At 35.3% G+C, this 17,532-nt stretch overlaps 1 protein-coding gene across 10 annotated transcripts in view; it reads left to right on the top strand.

The window, feature by feature from the left end:
- NLGN1 (neuroligin 1) overlaps window positions 1–17,532 on the top strand; it is an 884,758-nt gene that overhangs the window by 382,244 nt on the left and 484,982 nt on the right. For 7 of the 10 annotated variants that reach the window (XM_074405424.1, XM_074405425.1, XM_074405423.1 and 4 more), the window contains one exon: window positions 11,888–11,947. The exons of the other annotated variants lie outside the window; for them this stretch is intronic. In XM_074405424.1, coding sequence (XP_074261525.1) covers window positions 11,888–11,947 — 60 coding nt within the window. The remainder of the gene's footprint in view (window positions 1–11,887; window positions 11,948–17,532) is intronic. 10 annotated transcript variants of the gene reach the window in all.

The following is a 17,532-nucleotide window of genomic DNA, read 5'->3' as shown; positions in this document are numbered from 1 at the left end:
GTGGGTAACCTGACCTTTCTCTCTGGCTGCCCTTAGTATTTTCTCCTTCATTTCAACCCTGGTGAATCTGAAGATTATGTGCCTTGGAGTTGCTCTTCTTGAGGAATATCTCTGTGGTGTTCTCTGTATTACCTGGAGTCGAATATTATCCTGCCTTACTAGGTTGGGAAAATTTTCCTGAATAATGTCCTGAAGCGTATTTTCCAGCTTGGATTCATTCTCTTCGTCACATTCAGGTACACCTATGAAGCATAGATTAGGTCTTTTCACATAGTCCCATATTTCTTGGAGACTTTGCTCGTTCCTTTTTATCCTTTTTTCTCTAATCTTGTCTTCTTGTTTTATTTCATTGAGTTGGTCTTCGACCTCTGATATCCTTTCTTCTGCTTGATCAATTCGGCTGTTAAAACTTGTGCATACTTCACGTAGTTCTCGTATTGTGTTTTTCAGCTCCATCAATTCACTTATTTTGCTCTCTAAATTTTGTATTCTTGTTGACATTTCGTCAAACCTTTTTTCAAAGTTCTTAGTTTCTTTAGATTGTGTTAGCACAAGTTCTTTTAATTCACAGGAGTTTCTTATTATCCACGTTTTGAAGCCTGCTTCTGTAATTGGAACACACTCGTTCTCCATCAAGCCTCGTGCCGTTGCTAATGAGGAACCGTGATCCTCTGCTGAGGGAGAGGCGTTCTGATCTTGGGCATTCTCAGCCTTTTTTGGCTGTTTTCTTCCCTTCGTTATAAATTTATCCATCTGTGGTCTTTGTATTTACCGTCTTTGTAATTCCGTTTCCGAGTGGACGTCCAACTTATTGATTCTCAGCGCTGAAAGCTGAGCAACCCACTGCGCCGACTAAGTCAGCGGCGTTAAGATTGATGGTGCTTTTCTGACTCTGCACCAAGAACCGACGCTCCGAGGCGCCGGCAAAACCGCCTCGCCGGTCACAAGAGTCGCGCTGGCGACCCGTGGGGCTCCTCTGCTGGGAATCTCCTGGTGCGTGAGCAACAAGAATTCATGTGAAGGTATGGCGTCCTCTCGTTCTTTGCGCTTTCACTGGGAGCTACAATCCCGAGCTGCTAGTGATCAGCCATCTTGGATCTCTCTCGCTGAAAATGTCATATAGGTTATCACGTAAGATGTAAGGGGCAGAGTTTAAACTAGAACCTAAGGCTTCTGTTAGTAACTTGGGGTCTTTGACTACAGAATTTAGCAACTGTAATTTAAGGATGATCACTCTTACGCTGCTGAGGCTTCTGGGTACTGTGGGAGCCACTGACTCACAGCTTCACAGTCTGGGCATAGTGTATGGTGGTGTATCAGTGAAATCCACATCCACTCATCCTTCCTGGGACTAAGCAATAAACTAAAGTTCAAATTCAAACTTTTGTATTTGAAAACAACACATTTTCTGTCTCTCCCAACTGCCTCACCCCCATGAAGCTAATCTAGTTCTGCTTTCTCAGCATCTCTGTTGGAGATGAGGCACCTGTGAGACTTGTTCCTTCTGCAGAGTACAGTCCCTACCCATGTCTTTTTTTCATCCTTTGTTGTCATATCCATGCCTTTATTTCCTTATACCATAGGTGGCACACCTTGCTCTCTACCTTCCACTCACATTTACAATTGTTTCCTTTATTTTTTTCTTCATCATTTCAGTGTACCTTATGCCATGTAATAAATGAGCAACAGATTTGCCCTGAGTGGTTAGGGAGCCTCAAACATTTACATACACACATATATGTGTATAATTATATGTATGTAGTGTGTGTATGTACGTATGTGTGTATCTCAGTGAAGCACTCATCTTGGATTTTAACTGCTATTCTACTATTCTCCCTAAAGTGATTGCACAGAATAGTGTGAATGGTGTGAATTCCAAAATAATACATAGCTGAGCCCATATCCTGGTTTCCTACTTATTAGATGGAGGATTTTGGACAAATTTGTCATCTTTCTAAGCCCTGGATTCCTTCTTAACCACCCACAATTCAGTGATAATTATCATTACTCTCAATGCATTCTCTCTATAGATCAGGCATTAGACTGGGTATTTCACATTCAGAATATTGAATTGTTATGAAAGCTGTATTATGCAAGTATTGTTCTGATTTACATTTAAAGAAAGTAATAATAGAGAGGGTAAGAACACCACCAAGGTCATATAGCTGGCAGGTAGCTGAATGGGGGCAATCTTATTCTAAAGTTCTTCTTTTTTTAAGTTTGTATCACCCTAGAAGGTACAAGTGTGAGTATGGTTGTGTGTGCGTGTGTGTATTCAGGATTTAGTCTGAGGTAATGGATAGAAGAGAAGTGAAGGGTAAAACAAATATTTAACCAAACTTCTGTATGATAACCCCTGAAGGAGGCACTTTTAATTATGATCACAATATTTTTTAGAAGAGAGTGGCGTTGTCTCCTGAGATGCTGTGAGATTAGAAAACGTTAAAAGTAACACAACTAGCATACAAAAGAGCCCCAAAATTCAAACCTCTATGTCTGTCTCTAAACCCTTTACAACACAAATTATCAAGTAGTATTAATGTATAATTCAGGAAATACCTTTTAGAGTATTAGTTGTAGATTTGGCAATGTTTTGAGAATAATTTAGAGGTGATAACAAAAACGTAAGTTGTCTACAGTAGTTTAAAAGGATATCTGCATAGAGCACTGTGACTGGGTGTGGAAGCCCCTGCTGTGCTAAACATTAACTCTTTAGTTTCTTAATCATACTACAATAAGGGCATCCTGGGAAATGGGCCCAGCCAAAGTTGGGTGCTTAAGTAGGACTCTGGTGGTTCTGGGCAGTCATTATTCACCAACCTGTACAAGCATTTTACTTTTTCATTGGCCTATATGACTATCCATTAGCCCTAGCTACTCTTGTCCTTATTTTACATCTGGTTAATATTTAACTTTTCTATTTTAATTATTTATTCCACACACCACCCATTTTAATAATATCCATTACTGAGAAATTACCCCTTTTAACTGATAATACTTATTTAGTTTGGACTCTAGGATCTTTTGTCCTTCCAAATCCATTGGCTTGGTTTTAAGTTCCTACTTTGTTTTTTTCTTTTAAAGGCACTTCGATAAATGTTTCTAATTTTAATTTCAATTGCATCTAGATAAAGTGTTGTTTAGAGTAGTGCTAAAGACCTTCCAGTTTTAATAAGATTATAATACATCAGTTGATGTCTGGTTTGCTTAAAACAAGTCTGTGGTACACCCGTACCCAATTTTTCCTTTTTTCTGCTTGTCTTTATTGCCATGTGGCTTTTGTATGGGAGCTGATTAGACTGAGTGAGAGGAAAACAGATCCAGCCCTAGCTCTGCTTCTGAGTAGCTGTGAGCCCTGGGTAAAATCTGTTAAACACTCTGTTTTCGTTCCTTCACCTGGGAAATGAGTTCAGTAGTCACTCAGTAGGGTCATTTCTGGCTCTGGTGTCCTATGAATCTGAACACATGACCCCTGGATGCCAAGTGTTTCTGTAGTGTTGATTGCACCACGTGAGATAGAGATGGAGAGAGAGAAAGGAGCAGAGAATTGTGTCCGCAGAGTACTCCAGCCTGGCTGGTAAAGGAGGATCAACTAATGTGGAATAGCACAGAAAGTATGAAAAGAGTGCAACTGCGCTTCACTGAGGATCAAACACGTTTAGCAAGGAGAGGAATGTGTGAGACCAGAAACTGTAAAGAGTTCATCCCAGAGGAATGGACACTCACTGTCAGAGAGCTCATACTTTCCTGGCTTATTTCCCATGAGACCTACTCAGAAAAGAGGATCTTCATAATTACTGCTTTAATCTTTTCATCTCACTTATGAAGTTAAAATTTAGTAACGCTGAAGAATTAAGGTATTTTCATAGTCAGGTCTTGCTGGTCTGTAAAAAGATCTCTCTCTCTCATTCATATCCTGAAGACAGCATTTTGGGCCAAAATACAAAAAAAAAAATACTCCTTTCTTTTCAATGTGAAATATTCTTACACATTATTCTAGAGGAGACTCCCCATGTCTATACGAACACCTTTTCTCCTCTCTGAGGTGAGTTGATTATAATAAGAATTTTAAGGAATCAAACATATGGAATGAAACACACAAGGTCTAAGGAGGAAGTCACATTTTTGTACAATAGCACAAGACTCACAATTTTTTTTTTTTAAGGACATTTTGGAAAGCAGTGGAACGTAGAGATGAAAAGTGAAAATAGTAATAGGGTCTTATGGGCTGAGTTGGAACATTTAGTATATGACAGTAGGAATAAGGAAGTAGTAAAGACTTGGAAGGAGAGTAGTGAAACAATGAAAGTCATGTTTAAATTACATTAATCTGCACTGCATTTTTAAAACGGTATTTTAAATGACTAGCTTCCATTTGGAATAGAAAATCTCTTATTTTTGCTCATGAATTTCGAAAACATCACAACTAGTGTTAAACCATATTTAGTTTTCATCTGTCTTGTTTTAGCTATTTTAAACCTCACAGTACAAGACTCACTATGTCTAAGTAAAACTTTAGGTTTTTAAGTTCCTGTTCCCTTAGAGTGCTTGCAATTTTAGTCTCAGAAAGAGTTGAATGTGTGCACATTTTAGCCGATGTTAATTTACAATGATTAAATCCTTTTTCTCTTTGGGGTTGCCACTATTATTAACCACAACTTCAGAAAACCCATGGAATACAAAGTGGATTGGGAGAGAGTCTGGAGTCTGCATGATGGTGGAAGCAACCAAGAGCTTTCTACGATAATTCAATCATGGTAATGCTGGCCATCGACTAGGCTAAGAGCAGAGAGTGTTTAATGACAGGAATGAGATTTCTCTGGGAAATCTGATGAAATTTGATGAGACCAAAGGAAGAAAGAGGGAATAGTTAAATATTATCTCTAGATTTACAGTTTAGAAACAGAGGGAAGGCTTACACCTCTGGAAGCAAGACCTCTGCTGGAGGGAAAACTGGCTTCGAAGGTGGAGATGATGGTCATTCCTGTAGTATTGAGATGTTGGTGAGACATCCAAGTAGAAATTGTTGCAGAATATTCTATCTTTGTATGAATATAAGATTAACTAGAATATGTTAATTCTCAGGCAAAGTGAATTTAACTTTAAATACATATTTAATAAAAACTTTAGAAATATTGATAAAATTTCAGAAATGCTAGAGACTTGAATTTTACTTTTTGGTGACATTCATTTTACTTGCAAACACAAATGGAATAGGACCTTAGAGGCTGCTTTTTCATCCTCTAATTTCACTTCCATAAAGCTGTTCTTGTCTGATGAGAACATAATGCAGGCTTCTGTATAAAATATTCCCTGTCATATTTCTGAGACTGATTTTGCCTCTTTTTGATTCTTCTGTTTAAGACTCAGATAGGGCAGGGTTTATCAATGTGTGCTTAAACCCTAACGATTTCCATTGCTTTTAAGATTAAGACAAAAATCCTACAGCTGAAGGGGCTGCGGGCTCCAGTTGATGCTTGTCTGGCTGTTTGTCCCCATCACCCACAACTCGCTTTTCTACGCCTTGTATGCCACCCACACTGACCCCCAGGCTTCCTCTCATTTTGGGGCCTTTCTATGTGCTATTTTCTTGGCCTGAAATCTTTTTTCCACCCTAACTCCTCCTACCCAGCCCTTTGCCTGCGTGGTGTCTGCTCAGCTTTCAGCCCGCAGGCCATGCTGCACTAGACACTGAAGACTTCCCAGACTCAGCCAGCTCACCTTGTAGAACATCTCATAGCACCAAGAATTTTTCCTTGATACTTATCACAATTTATGAGTATATGTGTATGATTATTTGCTTCATGTGTCTTTCTTTGCTGAGATCTAATTTTCACGAGTGCAGTCATCTTGCCTGTTTTGCTCCCCCATATATCCTTGGTACCTAACGTGCCATATATTTGTTAAATGATTGTATGACTGAATACTGGAGCCATGGCGGAGAGGTTGGATTATTGATGCCATCCCAATCCCATCTTCATTGAAATAGCTCTGGATATCTAGTGGCACTTGTGTCTTCACCAGACTCCTGCTCTGGGTACAACTCTGGATAATACTTGGAAAGTCAGGACAAAGGAGAGTGTGTCTTCACAAAGTGTGAAAGGGTTTGCATGGTATACAGAAACATTTCTCCAGAATAAAAGGAACATCAGTCTGAGATTCTTCAGGCTGTAGAAATACTGCATCTGCATTAAAAAATAAAACAAACAAATATAGTGTTTAAAAATAGTGAGCTTTGCAAATTTGCTGATGCTTAGGTTAGGGGTTAGCGTATTTTATTTACTTTTTATCTGCTTAAATTCTTTCTTCCCCAGATGTTATCATTTTTATTCTAGATGGAATTGCTTTTGACATCAAAGTATTATGTAATCAAGGTAATTTATGGAGGAAAACTACTTTTTAAGTAAATACAAATGAGCTCTTCTCAATGTACTAGATCTGAGAAAAATTCTTTCCCCCTTTTCTGACTTTAACATAAGATTGTCCTTTTTTTCAAAAGTCATGTTTTAAGTTGTGCTCTTGGCCCTGAAAAACTGTCTGAGGGAATATATTTTGTGTTTACATGCTTTCTTCCAACGCAAAAATAAACATAGGGTATGTCTGTTGCTTTCAGACCCTTGAAGTTGTTTCATTCCAGAAGGTATACATAGGAGCCATTAGCCTAAACAGGCATCTCACCTAAATGACAGCCATTGTCATGAACGACAGAGCACCACCACCAAGATTTGCACTGATATGGATTCTTTTTTAAATAATCAAATGTTCCAAAATTCACTTTCAATATCTCATTGGAATGGTTTGCATTGTCTTTTTATTTTAGCATAATACAAATTTATAACATTCTGAAAAATGTAATTTCCCTTTAACTGAAACATTTTCCAGAAAGAAAATTATTTTTCAAATATGATTTCTTTATATCTGGTAATAGAATCAATAACTTAAAAAGTGTGATAACGTTTTGTTGAATAAATATAGCAATATCAAATTAGTGAGAATGATTCCAAATCAGTCACTTTTACTCATTTCTGTATTCTCAAAAGGTATGTATTCATTTCAGTTACATAAAATTAACTAAATTTCAAAGGGTAAAATTCAATAACTTTCCAGTGACAACTGTCATAATATCTAATTTCTTAAAACCACTATATTTTAACATTTGTCAGTTTGAAAAAATCATATATAATAATATAATCCTGTTGTTACTTAAAATGCATTAAATTCTGGCATTGTTCTCCATATGGAATACACCTATTTTTTCATATCCTTGATTTAAGTTTTATAAACTCAATTTTGCTCCAAGAGAATACATCATACATCCCTGAGAATATTTAGCCTGCTTCCAATTGCTCCAGAACAACAATGGCAATATCTTAAATTCTCTCATTTTGTAGAAATGGCCTTAGGGATGCTTTACAATCAGTTTACTTCAAAGACTGCTGGGTCAAGAGGACAGGGAAAAAGAAGCAGGTCACTAGCCAGGGCTTTCCATCTGTCATGGTGGGACCACTGGAGCCAGAAGCTCTAAATAATCCTAAAAAATTCAGAGGCTTGTTCCCTTGAGAAGGACACATTTCTTACGGCCAGCTTTTCTAAGTCAGGAGCTAATAATACCCTCAACCTACTTGCCTTTTACAGATATGTGTGACACAAAGTATGGATAATTTCTGCTGAATTGAACCCATAATGAAGGAATTTATAATCAGTTCTAATGTATTTGAAACCCAAAGTATATTAGCCCTTCATCAAAGGGAATGATAAAAAGCAGCATTAATATGGCTGGATAGTAATTATTTCGGAGCTCATAATTATTCTCCTGTTAACTACAGAGAAATGCTGATATTTTTGCTCCTTTTTTAAAAAGTAAAAGGTTCTGTGGTCAGATTCTGAAATGGAAGAATGCATCGCACGTTCTTTATAAGGATCCATACTTTGAATTGTGCTCATGTTAATCAAAAAGGAACTATTTTGGAATTAAATGAGTTCAAAGTTCATGGTTAAGAGTTCCCTTTACCTTGCTTAGTCCTGTTGTTTCACCACTGAATGTATTTATTGCCCATAGGAGATATAAAGTATAGTAATTACTCTCACTCCCTTTCCGAATGACAGGAGGTCTACTTTCCTATTAACTCTAATGAGAGTTATGTGTGTGTTCCTCAGGGGGGACAGACCCAATAGAGTTTCAAGGTAGAATAAATCACTTCTATACACTGGCTTTAGTGGTCTCATTTGCTTTATATTTTGGTGCTTTGAGATATCCATTTAAACTGCTTCTATTGAAAATGCAGTATTTGTTGTTTAAAAGAAGCATAAGCTGTGGTTGGAATGTTGCTAATAACTGTTATTTCTGTTTGAAGGATAAATGTGTGTTACCCTTTGGGGCAATGGTGTCACTCAATTGACAGGAATACTCAGTTTCTAAAATGTGACTATGTACTTTTCATGAAAAATTAATGTCAACTGCCTTTTACAATATTTTCTTTCTATTTAAAATGTTTTAATATCAGTGATGACATCAATTGTAACAGTTTAGAATAAAGGGAAAGTGAGCCAGGAAGGCAGATGCCCTAGTAAAGAAGGGAGCTCAAGGCAGGTGTGGTGTTTTGTGTCCAGCACAGGAAGAGGGAATCTTGAGATCCTGTAGGAATCTGTTGCAGTAATCCACAAGCATCTATTTACTCCACTGAGGCTTCCTCAGAGAAATCAATGTGGAGTTTCTCAGTTTGCAGCCCTGAACTCTGTAGATATTTATTCTCAGTGCCTTTAGGTGTAGAGATAAAGGAAATCTGTTTTCTTTCTTCTTATAATCAGTTTTACCAAAAACTGTTATCAACCCTCTTCTTCCCAGTGAAACTTCAAAAATCAGACATGTAAAAAATTCTTGATGTTAAGAACATGAAGATATGCTAATTCACTAAAATATTGCTGTAATACATACTGTAGGAAAAACTTACTATCATCTAATAATAAGGATTTTTTTTCGTATCAATAAACGAAGTATATTGGGAGAACTAGACTTAATCCTCCTCCAGGATAATCATATCCCCATGATGTTGAAGCAATATTTATATTTGTTTCCAATTCTTCAGATTTATGACAGTGAAAGATGTCCTATACAATGTTTGCATGCAATTATTATCTCACATCAGAGACACACAGTTTTCCACAACGAAGAAAGAAGTCAAGTCCCACATTCTGTTTTCGCTACAATGAAAAAAGAACGTGGGACTTCACTTGCTTTTTTGTGTGCTGAGTATGTCAATTATGTGACACTCAAGGAAGGTTAAAAACAACTAATGTAGCAAAAAAAAAAAAAAAAAAAAGAAAGAAAAGAAACAATCAAACTGGTCCATCAACCATGCATCCATGGGAAAACTGTCTTTGTATATACTGTCCATGACTTCTCTACGTATGCCCTCAACCAGCAACTGAGAACCATGTTCTACATGCAAAGAAGTGGGAGATGATGTTTTGATAAGAGTTCTCTTCTGTTGCAACTCATGTAGGTCCAAGAGCTAGCGGGTCTAAATACATGTTAAGTACATAGAAAGCACTGGCTCGATGGCTATGTAAGCTGAAAGAATCCCCGTAGAAATCATGTAAAGTGACTTGGGTACACTAGGAAGGGAAAGAAAGACAATTCCATCTGACTCATTGAAGAGACAGATCTTATAAATCTTTGAGCAAAATGAAGACAGTGATTTAATTGTGATAGGTTTCATACGTGCCTCAAAATATTAGCAAACTAATGATTCAGGAAAAAAATTTTGAGTTCACATTAATGATTTCTTAATATAGCCAAGAATTAAGCAAATTAAGTAATTTAACTAAAATTGGAAAGTAGATAGTAGTTTTGGCAGCAATAAATGCCACTGCATTTAAATTGTGTTGCTAACCAGGAAATAAAACCATGATTTCTACATAGCAGCCTAGACAATAGAAATGTGAAAAATATATATTTGTTGCAGTCTTTGGGAAATTACAGAAAAATTAAAAGCCTGAGAATATAATTTTTGAACTCTAATATTTTGAGGGGTGCTTTGAAATTGGGGAGATTTTGAATATAATATTCTGATTCAGCATTTTTAAAGTTTAAATTAAAAAATATGTATCATTTTCAGAAACGTAGCTATGTTGTTGCATGACTGTCAGATAATCCTAAGGGTGCCTTTTGTGTTTAAATAGGGTCATGTTAAAGAAATGTAGATTTCTGTGAACTTGCAACTGAGTGTTAATTAATGGAAATTATTGTTTTATCTAGGTTTTCTCTTAATGGAATAATTCCTTGCGATTATAAAAGTATGACTATAAAAGTATATCACTTAATTCTGTGTTTGCAATGACCATGAAATAATGACCTTTCCATTGAGGTAGTCAATGGGTCCCTTCAATTACATCATCCATTTCTGCCTTTCCAACCTTTTGATCTTTGCCCAGTTATTACTATTTTTCAAGGCTGTCTACCTGAGCTGATGAAACATAACTGTATTATATCTTATTTTTTTCCTTTCTGTGTTCTGGGATTGTGTTTTTTCATTATTTGGGGGTTACAATAGTAAATTTAGTTTAGAATTACAAATATAATAAATAGTAATTTCTGAAAAGACAGACATTTTTCTCAAAATGTTTAACAATCCTTGCCTATGAAGTGTGCTTAGACTTAATGCCTGCTTCTTTACTATGAATGTTATTGAAATCAGTACATGACTTTCAGTCCGTTTTTCCTTCCTTTTTCTATGACTGTTATTTTATGCATGACAAAATTCTCTTGCTTACTGCGCTGTGATTGGCTGTCTTTTAACTTGAGTGTCCTGTGTTTGTAGTGATTGCTTTTTGCATGAGGATTATGAAATGTCATACAAATTAAATGGTTGTGAAAACGAAAAACGAATGCGGGACCTTCACTTGCTTTTTCGTGTGCTGAGTATGTCAGTGATGTGACACTTAAAATTACTTTCATATGGCCTTTGATGTCCCCTTTGGTATGCTCCTTTATTCTTGCAAATTAGCATTCTTAAATATAATAAAAACACTTATTAAACATTCAGTGTTTTAATACAATTATTCTCCTCAGACATGATCCTATTATAAATAACTATACTGAGCATGAAACTGCACTACAGCATAATTCCATTATATTATGAAATTGATTATGAAATATAAGCCCTGACTCGGTAACTATCTTAATAGCTAAACACTGACTTCTACTGATCAAACCTTTGCCCTGCCGAGTGATGAGACTATCTAGTGATACATTTGTGCAGCCTGCAAATGTCTGAAATTCACAAGTAATATTTCAATGAAAACACATGGGGAAGTATTTGTGTAATGACAAGTAATTTTAAAAAGTCACAGTTTTGAGAAATATGGATCAAAAATATGTAAAAACCAAATGTTAATGTTCTTACAAAAAAACAGAAGAAAATAGAAAAAGAACAAGTTAAAATATTCCTCTCTCTCAGCCTTCTCTAAGGTTATTTTATTGTCTCAAATTAAAGAGTGATTTTGACCTACTCTTTCATTGTTGCCACCAATTTAAATTAGAAAAGACACTGAATAAATTAAGTTCTTTTGGCTAATAAAACTGTTTACTTTTTTGTTTGCAATGGGTATTAAGAAAAATCGTTTTCTTTGCTCATGACTTGAGTTTCAAGCCATAATGTACTTTTTTTATGCTGGATATATTCACAAACAAAATCTTCTATATTTTGGGGAAAGGGGTGTTTTTTTCTTAAAAAAAATAGGTAATCAATTATGATATGACCACTTTCCCACCCTTTTTGGAAATATCCTTGAGAATTTTAGTATTTATATTTATTTTTTCCCCCTCAGTCTTGTTTATTCTTGAATTGTCTTTTTTTCCCCTCCATTTCTCCGTTCTCCATCCTAGGTCCCTTTACAAAGAAACAGACAGATGGTTTAGGTGATAATGACGGTGCTGAAGATGAAGGTATTTTTTTCACCAAATCTATTTGCATGACAAGGACCTCAATCACTTTTTCCACCCCTTTCTATTTTTTCACTTCTTGTCTTTTTTTGAAGAGTTGTTTTTAATTCCCGTTTTTGATGTGTTTTGTCTTCTTGCTTGTTGTTACATACAAATATAGAGTATTAATTTTTTAAATGAATGTTAAGTTTTACATTTTGATGCCACCCATTAAAATGTTTTAAAAAGAGGGGCATTTTTTTATGTTTTCTTGAACTGACTTTTGATATGTTTCATCCCACATTTTGACTGAATTTTGTCCACCTTCTTTGAACTAACAATCTCTCCCTTGTAGTCTGTGCCCATTTGCATGTTTTCTAATCTATGTAAATATTTCCCCAATATTAAAATGTGTTTCATTTTTACATTTGATATTTGTTTTTTAAAAAACACATACCCAATAAAATGAAGGACAAGCTGAAATCTAATATAAAGTGTTTCTTGAGCAATATATTTTAGATGAAAAAAACACTATTTTCTGTTGATTTACTTAAATGTCACATAAATGCAATTAAATTATATATGTAAGAAAAGGCATTACAAGTATTTAGAAAACTGTATTAAACATGATACAAACACATAAGTACTCTGAACTCATAGTATTTTTGATAGAGTTTGTAGCTATTTTCTTAGACAAGATTAAATGAATATTCTTTAATTTCAAAGAGACCTAATTTCCTGACTGTCAAATAAAATATTCTGATTTTCAAAGCATTGCAACTATAAGCAATGGAATATTTTCTACTTCATTAATATCAAAATTGCCTCCTTACAACTTTCATTTGACGTACGATTCTGATTTAGTCTGTAAATCTATGAACTCACTAGCTAGATTGACTTGACATTTCTGATTTTACTGTACCTTTACGTGGTATTAAAGTGAGCTCATCTTTTTTGGTTCCAATCAGGATTAAAGCTTATGTTTTTTGTTTGTTTATTTTATTATATTTTGTAATCCCAGGTTTCAAATCATTGCCAGAAACCTAGAAATTAAATCTCATAATGAAAATAATAATGTGGTAAGACAAGCTTTACAAAATAAAATAATCTACGACTAGTCCAGCACGAGTGTTTGGTCCATGAGTTACAAGGGAACTATGGGTAAATTAATTTTTACTAAAAAATTTGCATTGTTTTCATTGACTTATGTACATCTAATAAACTCCTTAACAACATAGAATTAAATCACAGAGGTGGAATATTGAGAGCTTAAAAATTATATTTGGTGTCAATATTTTTGAAATATTTAAGAATTATTTTGATTAAATGAAGCATATGACATTTGATTAAATATTCATTTACCATGAATCTCAGCAGTGGATTAAAGATTAAACACAAAGTAGTCATTAATATTTGAAATAAATCATTATTGCTGTCCAAGAGTTATTATTCTGAATGTTAAATAGCTAAAAATAAACTTACAGTATCAAGATACAAATTCTGATTTTTAAAAAACGCTATTCAAAATTTGATGCATTCAGACATTCAGAACATTTTTTTATTGCATTTTAGGTTTTGGGGTACATGTGAAGAACATGCAAGATTGTTGCATAGGTACACACATGGCAGTGTGCTTTGCTGCCTTCCGTCCCCTTGCCTGTATCTGTCATTTCTCCCCATGCTATCTCTTCCCACCTCCCCACAGCCCCGTCCCTCCCCCAGAGAACATTTTTTTTTTTAACGTTGTAGAACATGAATTACTGTTTCCAAAAGCTCTAAGGAAGACTATTTCCACTTTCAGGCTTTGGGACTTGTTGAACCCCTTGAAAATCGTTAACTCCTAGAATTTGTTATCTAAATAATACTGAACGCCTACAGGACTTCGTGTCAATCTTTGTAAACGTCAAATTTTCCCAACTTAGGCAAAGGATTAAAATACATTACTTTCCTATTTTAAAAATATTTTGATTGCTGATTTAATGTGATATTTTACCTTTTGTTAAGATGCATCAAGTAAGGCATTTACCTATTGAGAGTAGATAAGTCTGAGTGACCATAGCTAGGCCATGTAAACCTGAATCTATTTTAATAGCGATGTTTTGAAGCACATTTAACATTTTAAGATAGTCATTTAAAATATCCTAAAGCCCTATTAAAATGTCAGGTAGTATTCAGGTTAAGTACTAAACCATTCAGCCACAAGAGTTATCAAATCAATAAACATTTTTAAATACTCAAAAGCGTAGAATGTCAAAGCAGTCAATTCCAGTTTGGTCTCTTCCTCTGTGTTGTTTTGGATAATTATTTTGAAGATGAGAAAGATGAATTCAGATATCCTACAGGGGAAAAGAAACCTTTTATAGAAATGTCTGAGCATTTTTAACTCAATTTTCTAATTACTATTTTGTAGATGCGGCTGTGAATAAAAACTGTGCTCAATATTTACATTGAATTTATTCCAAATGTTAACTCAACATCACTGGACACAAAGCAACAAATATGAATGACTTGATAAGTAACTTCATTTGTCAGAAGTCAGGTCATCAGATTACTTATGTGAAATTTTCCCTTACTTCCCAGTTCCCCTCCACCGATGCTTGATTTCAGGTCCCAGTCTCAGCCCCTGAATTGTGAGGCCACCTGTCATATTGCTGGGGCTTGCCCTCCATTCCCTTACTCTGATGGAAGCCTTCTCTGTGGAGCAGGATTCTTTACTTCTAATGCTTGTTTGTATCCCTGCTGTCCATCTTTTGCCATATTTGGTCAAACACAATTTTATCATTTTTCATTTAAGTTTTATAACAACCAAAAGAATTGTATATTTTTTATTTTTATTTAACTAACTAATTAATTACTTTTATTTTTTTGAGATGGAGTCTTGCTCTGTCTCCCAGGCTGGAGGGCAGTGATTCAATTTCGGCTTACTGCAGCCTCTGTTCCCAGGTTCAAGTGATTTTCCTGCCTCAGCCACCTGAGTAGTTGGAATTATAGGCACTTGCCACCATGCCTGGCTAATTTTTGTATTTTTAGTACAGACGGTGTTTCACCATGTTAGCCAGGCTAATCTCGAACTCCTGACTTCAGGTGATCCACTGGCCTCAGCCTTCCAAAGTGCTGGGATTACAGGCCTGAGACACCATGCCCAGCAGAATTGTGTATCTTTAAGACAATTTCATAGTTAAAAACAAAACTAATCTGAAGTGCCAAAAATGGTTCGAAGTAACATCCTAGATTTCTACCAACTTATTTAAGAAATTTAAAAAGTATTTAAAAAAATTTAATGGTGCTGAGAATACCTTCATATTAACTTGATGATATTTAGGCTGGGTGTGGTGGCTCACGCCTGTAATCCCAGCACTTTGGGAGGTCAAGGCGGGCAGATCACTTAAGGTCAGGAGTTTGAGACCAGCCCGTCCAACATGTTGAAACCCCATCTCTACTAAAAATAGGAAAAAAAAAATTACTCTTTGCATGGTGGTGAGTGCTTATAATCTCAGCTACTTGGGAGGCTGAGGCATGAGAATCACTTGAACCTGGGAGGTGGAGGTTGCAGTGGGCTGAGATTGCTCCACTGCACTCCAGCCTGGGCAACAGAGTGAGATTCTGTCTCAAATATATATATATATATATATATATATATATATATATATATATATATATATATATATCAATGCAATTTTATATCCTATATATTTTCTTTTAAGAAATTTTTTTGGGGCCGGGCGCGGTGGCTCAAGCCTGGAATCCCAGCACTTTGGGAGGCCAAGGCAGATAGATCACGAGGTCAAGAGATTGAGACCATCCTGGTCAACATGGTGAAACCCCGTCTCTACTAAAAATACAAAAATTAGCTGGGCATGGTGGTGTGTGCTTGTAATCCCAGCTACTCAGGAGGCTGAGGCAGGAGAATTGCCTGAACCCAGGAGGCGGAGGTTGCGGTGAGCCGAGATAGCACCATTGCACTCCAGCCTGGGTAACAAGAGCGAAACTCCGTCTCAAAAAAAAAAAAAAAAATTTTTGTAGATTTTGAATATTTTTAAACTAAAAATACATCGTTAATTCTGTTATGTCCAGTTTAATGAGCAGAAATTCAGCCAGCATTTCTATTTATTAATTCAATTATTCTGAATGATAACTTGAGGTTCATAGAAATGAGTGGGAGGCACAAAAGTCTGCCTGAAATGTATTTTTATAATAGAAAAAGATTTAATTGAGGCAATACTTCACAATATTAAAACTCTTAATCCTAAAAACTCTAACATATGGGCATTTAAATACTTCACGAGTCCTTTAAGAAGAAGAAAAAACAGTAAACATATTTAATGATTATATCATGAATAATTATTCACTAGGATCATTAATAGAAACTGATTTCAAATCCTGGTTGTGAGACACAAATAAATCCCCATTAACTGCTTGGAATCTATCAAAACTTTCTATCTTGGCTCAGGATTTTGGTTTATAAGAAAATAAAATAGGTACTAAAATTTTAAATCAAGGTGTTTATTCAGATTCCAAATATTTTTTTTTAACTTGAAGAACTTGATTTCAATATGTTTGTTTACAAAGGCTTTAAACCATTGCAAATAACAGAAAATGTAAACATGCCTGACAAGCATTTGCAGTTTTACTGGAACTAAGTTAGTAGTATTTAAATATATCCGAGAGGGTTCTTATGTGATTTAGGAAGGTCAGTAGATGCTGTTTAGGCAAAGTAAAAATCTTAAGTGAAAATCCATAGTTCACAAATTCCACCATATTTATAGGTAGTTAAATATGTAACAAGGTTTAAAAAGACAACTTAGCTCTAAAAAATTAATTATAAATTAAGCTGCATTTAATATATTTTTGCAGAAGATAAATGCCCTCCTCAACATTATTATTAAAATGATGGAATTCACAGATGGTATTCAATGGTAGGCTATCTGATATATTAGTTTTATTTATAGTCTGGTTCTTTCTAAAAACAAAGAAATCGTTATAATTGAAACTCTTTATATTTGCTATTTATATTTTTAAAACCCCTATAAACTAAGCATAAAAGTTAAGCGTAAGATAAAAATTTATAATGAAACATTATAAAAAGTAAAGCCTGGCCAAGCGTGGTGGCTCACTCCTGTAATCTCAACACTTTGGAAGGCCAAGGAGGGCAGATCACCTGAGGTCTGGAGTTCAAGACCAACCTGGCCAATATGGTGAAACCCCATCTCTACTAAAAATACAAAATTAGCCCAGCATGGTGGTGTGTGCCTGTAATCCCAGCTACTAGGGAGGCTGAGAAAAGAGAATTGCTTAAAAATGGGAGGTGGAGGTTGCAGTGAACTGAGATCATGCCACTGCACTCCAGCCTGGGTGACAAGAGCAAGACTGTCTCAAAAATAAAAATAAAATTAAAGCCTAAGATGGACCACTCTGACAATGCACTATTAAAGACTTCCAATTTTTTCTGTAACAAAAATTGTCTAAAGTTTCTATGGTTTCTCAAACTTTGTTAGCAATATTAACATTTGTTATGTCTAAGAATTCTACCCATTTCAGTAAGTACCAAAATTACTTCTGCACTAACCTAATAATCCTTTTTATAACCTAAATCTCAGAGTTACTTCAAG

Source organism: Saimiri boliviensis, chromosome 9 (assembly GCF_048565385.1).
Source record: "Saimiri boliviensis isolate mSaiBol1 chromosome 9, mSaiBol1.pri, whole genome shotgun sequence".
NCBI lineage: Eukaryota > Metazoa > Chordata > Mammalia > Primates > Cebidae > Saimiri > Saimiri boliviensis.
Note: the sequence above shows the minus strand (reverse complement) of the source record. Positions and strands in the feature narration are given on the sequence as shown.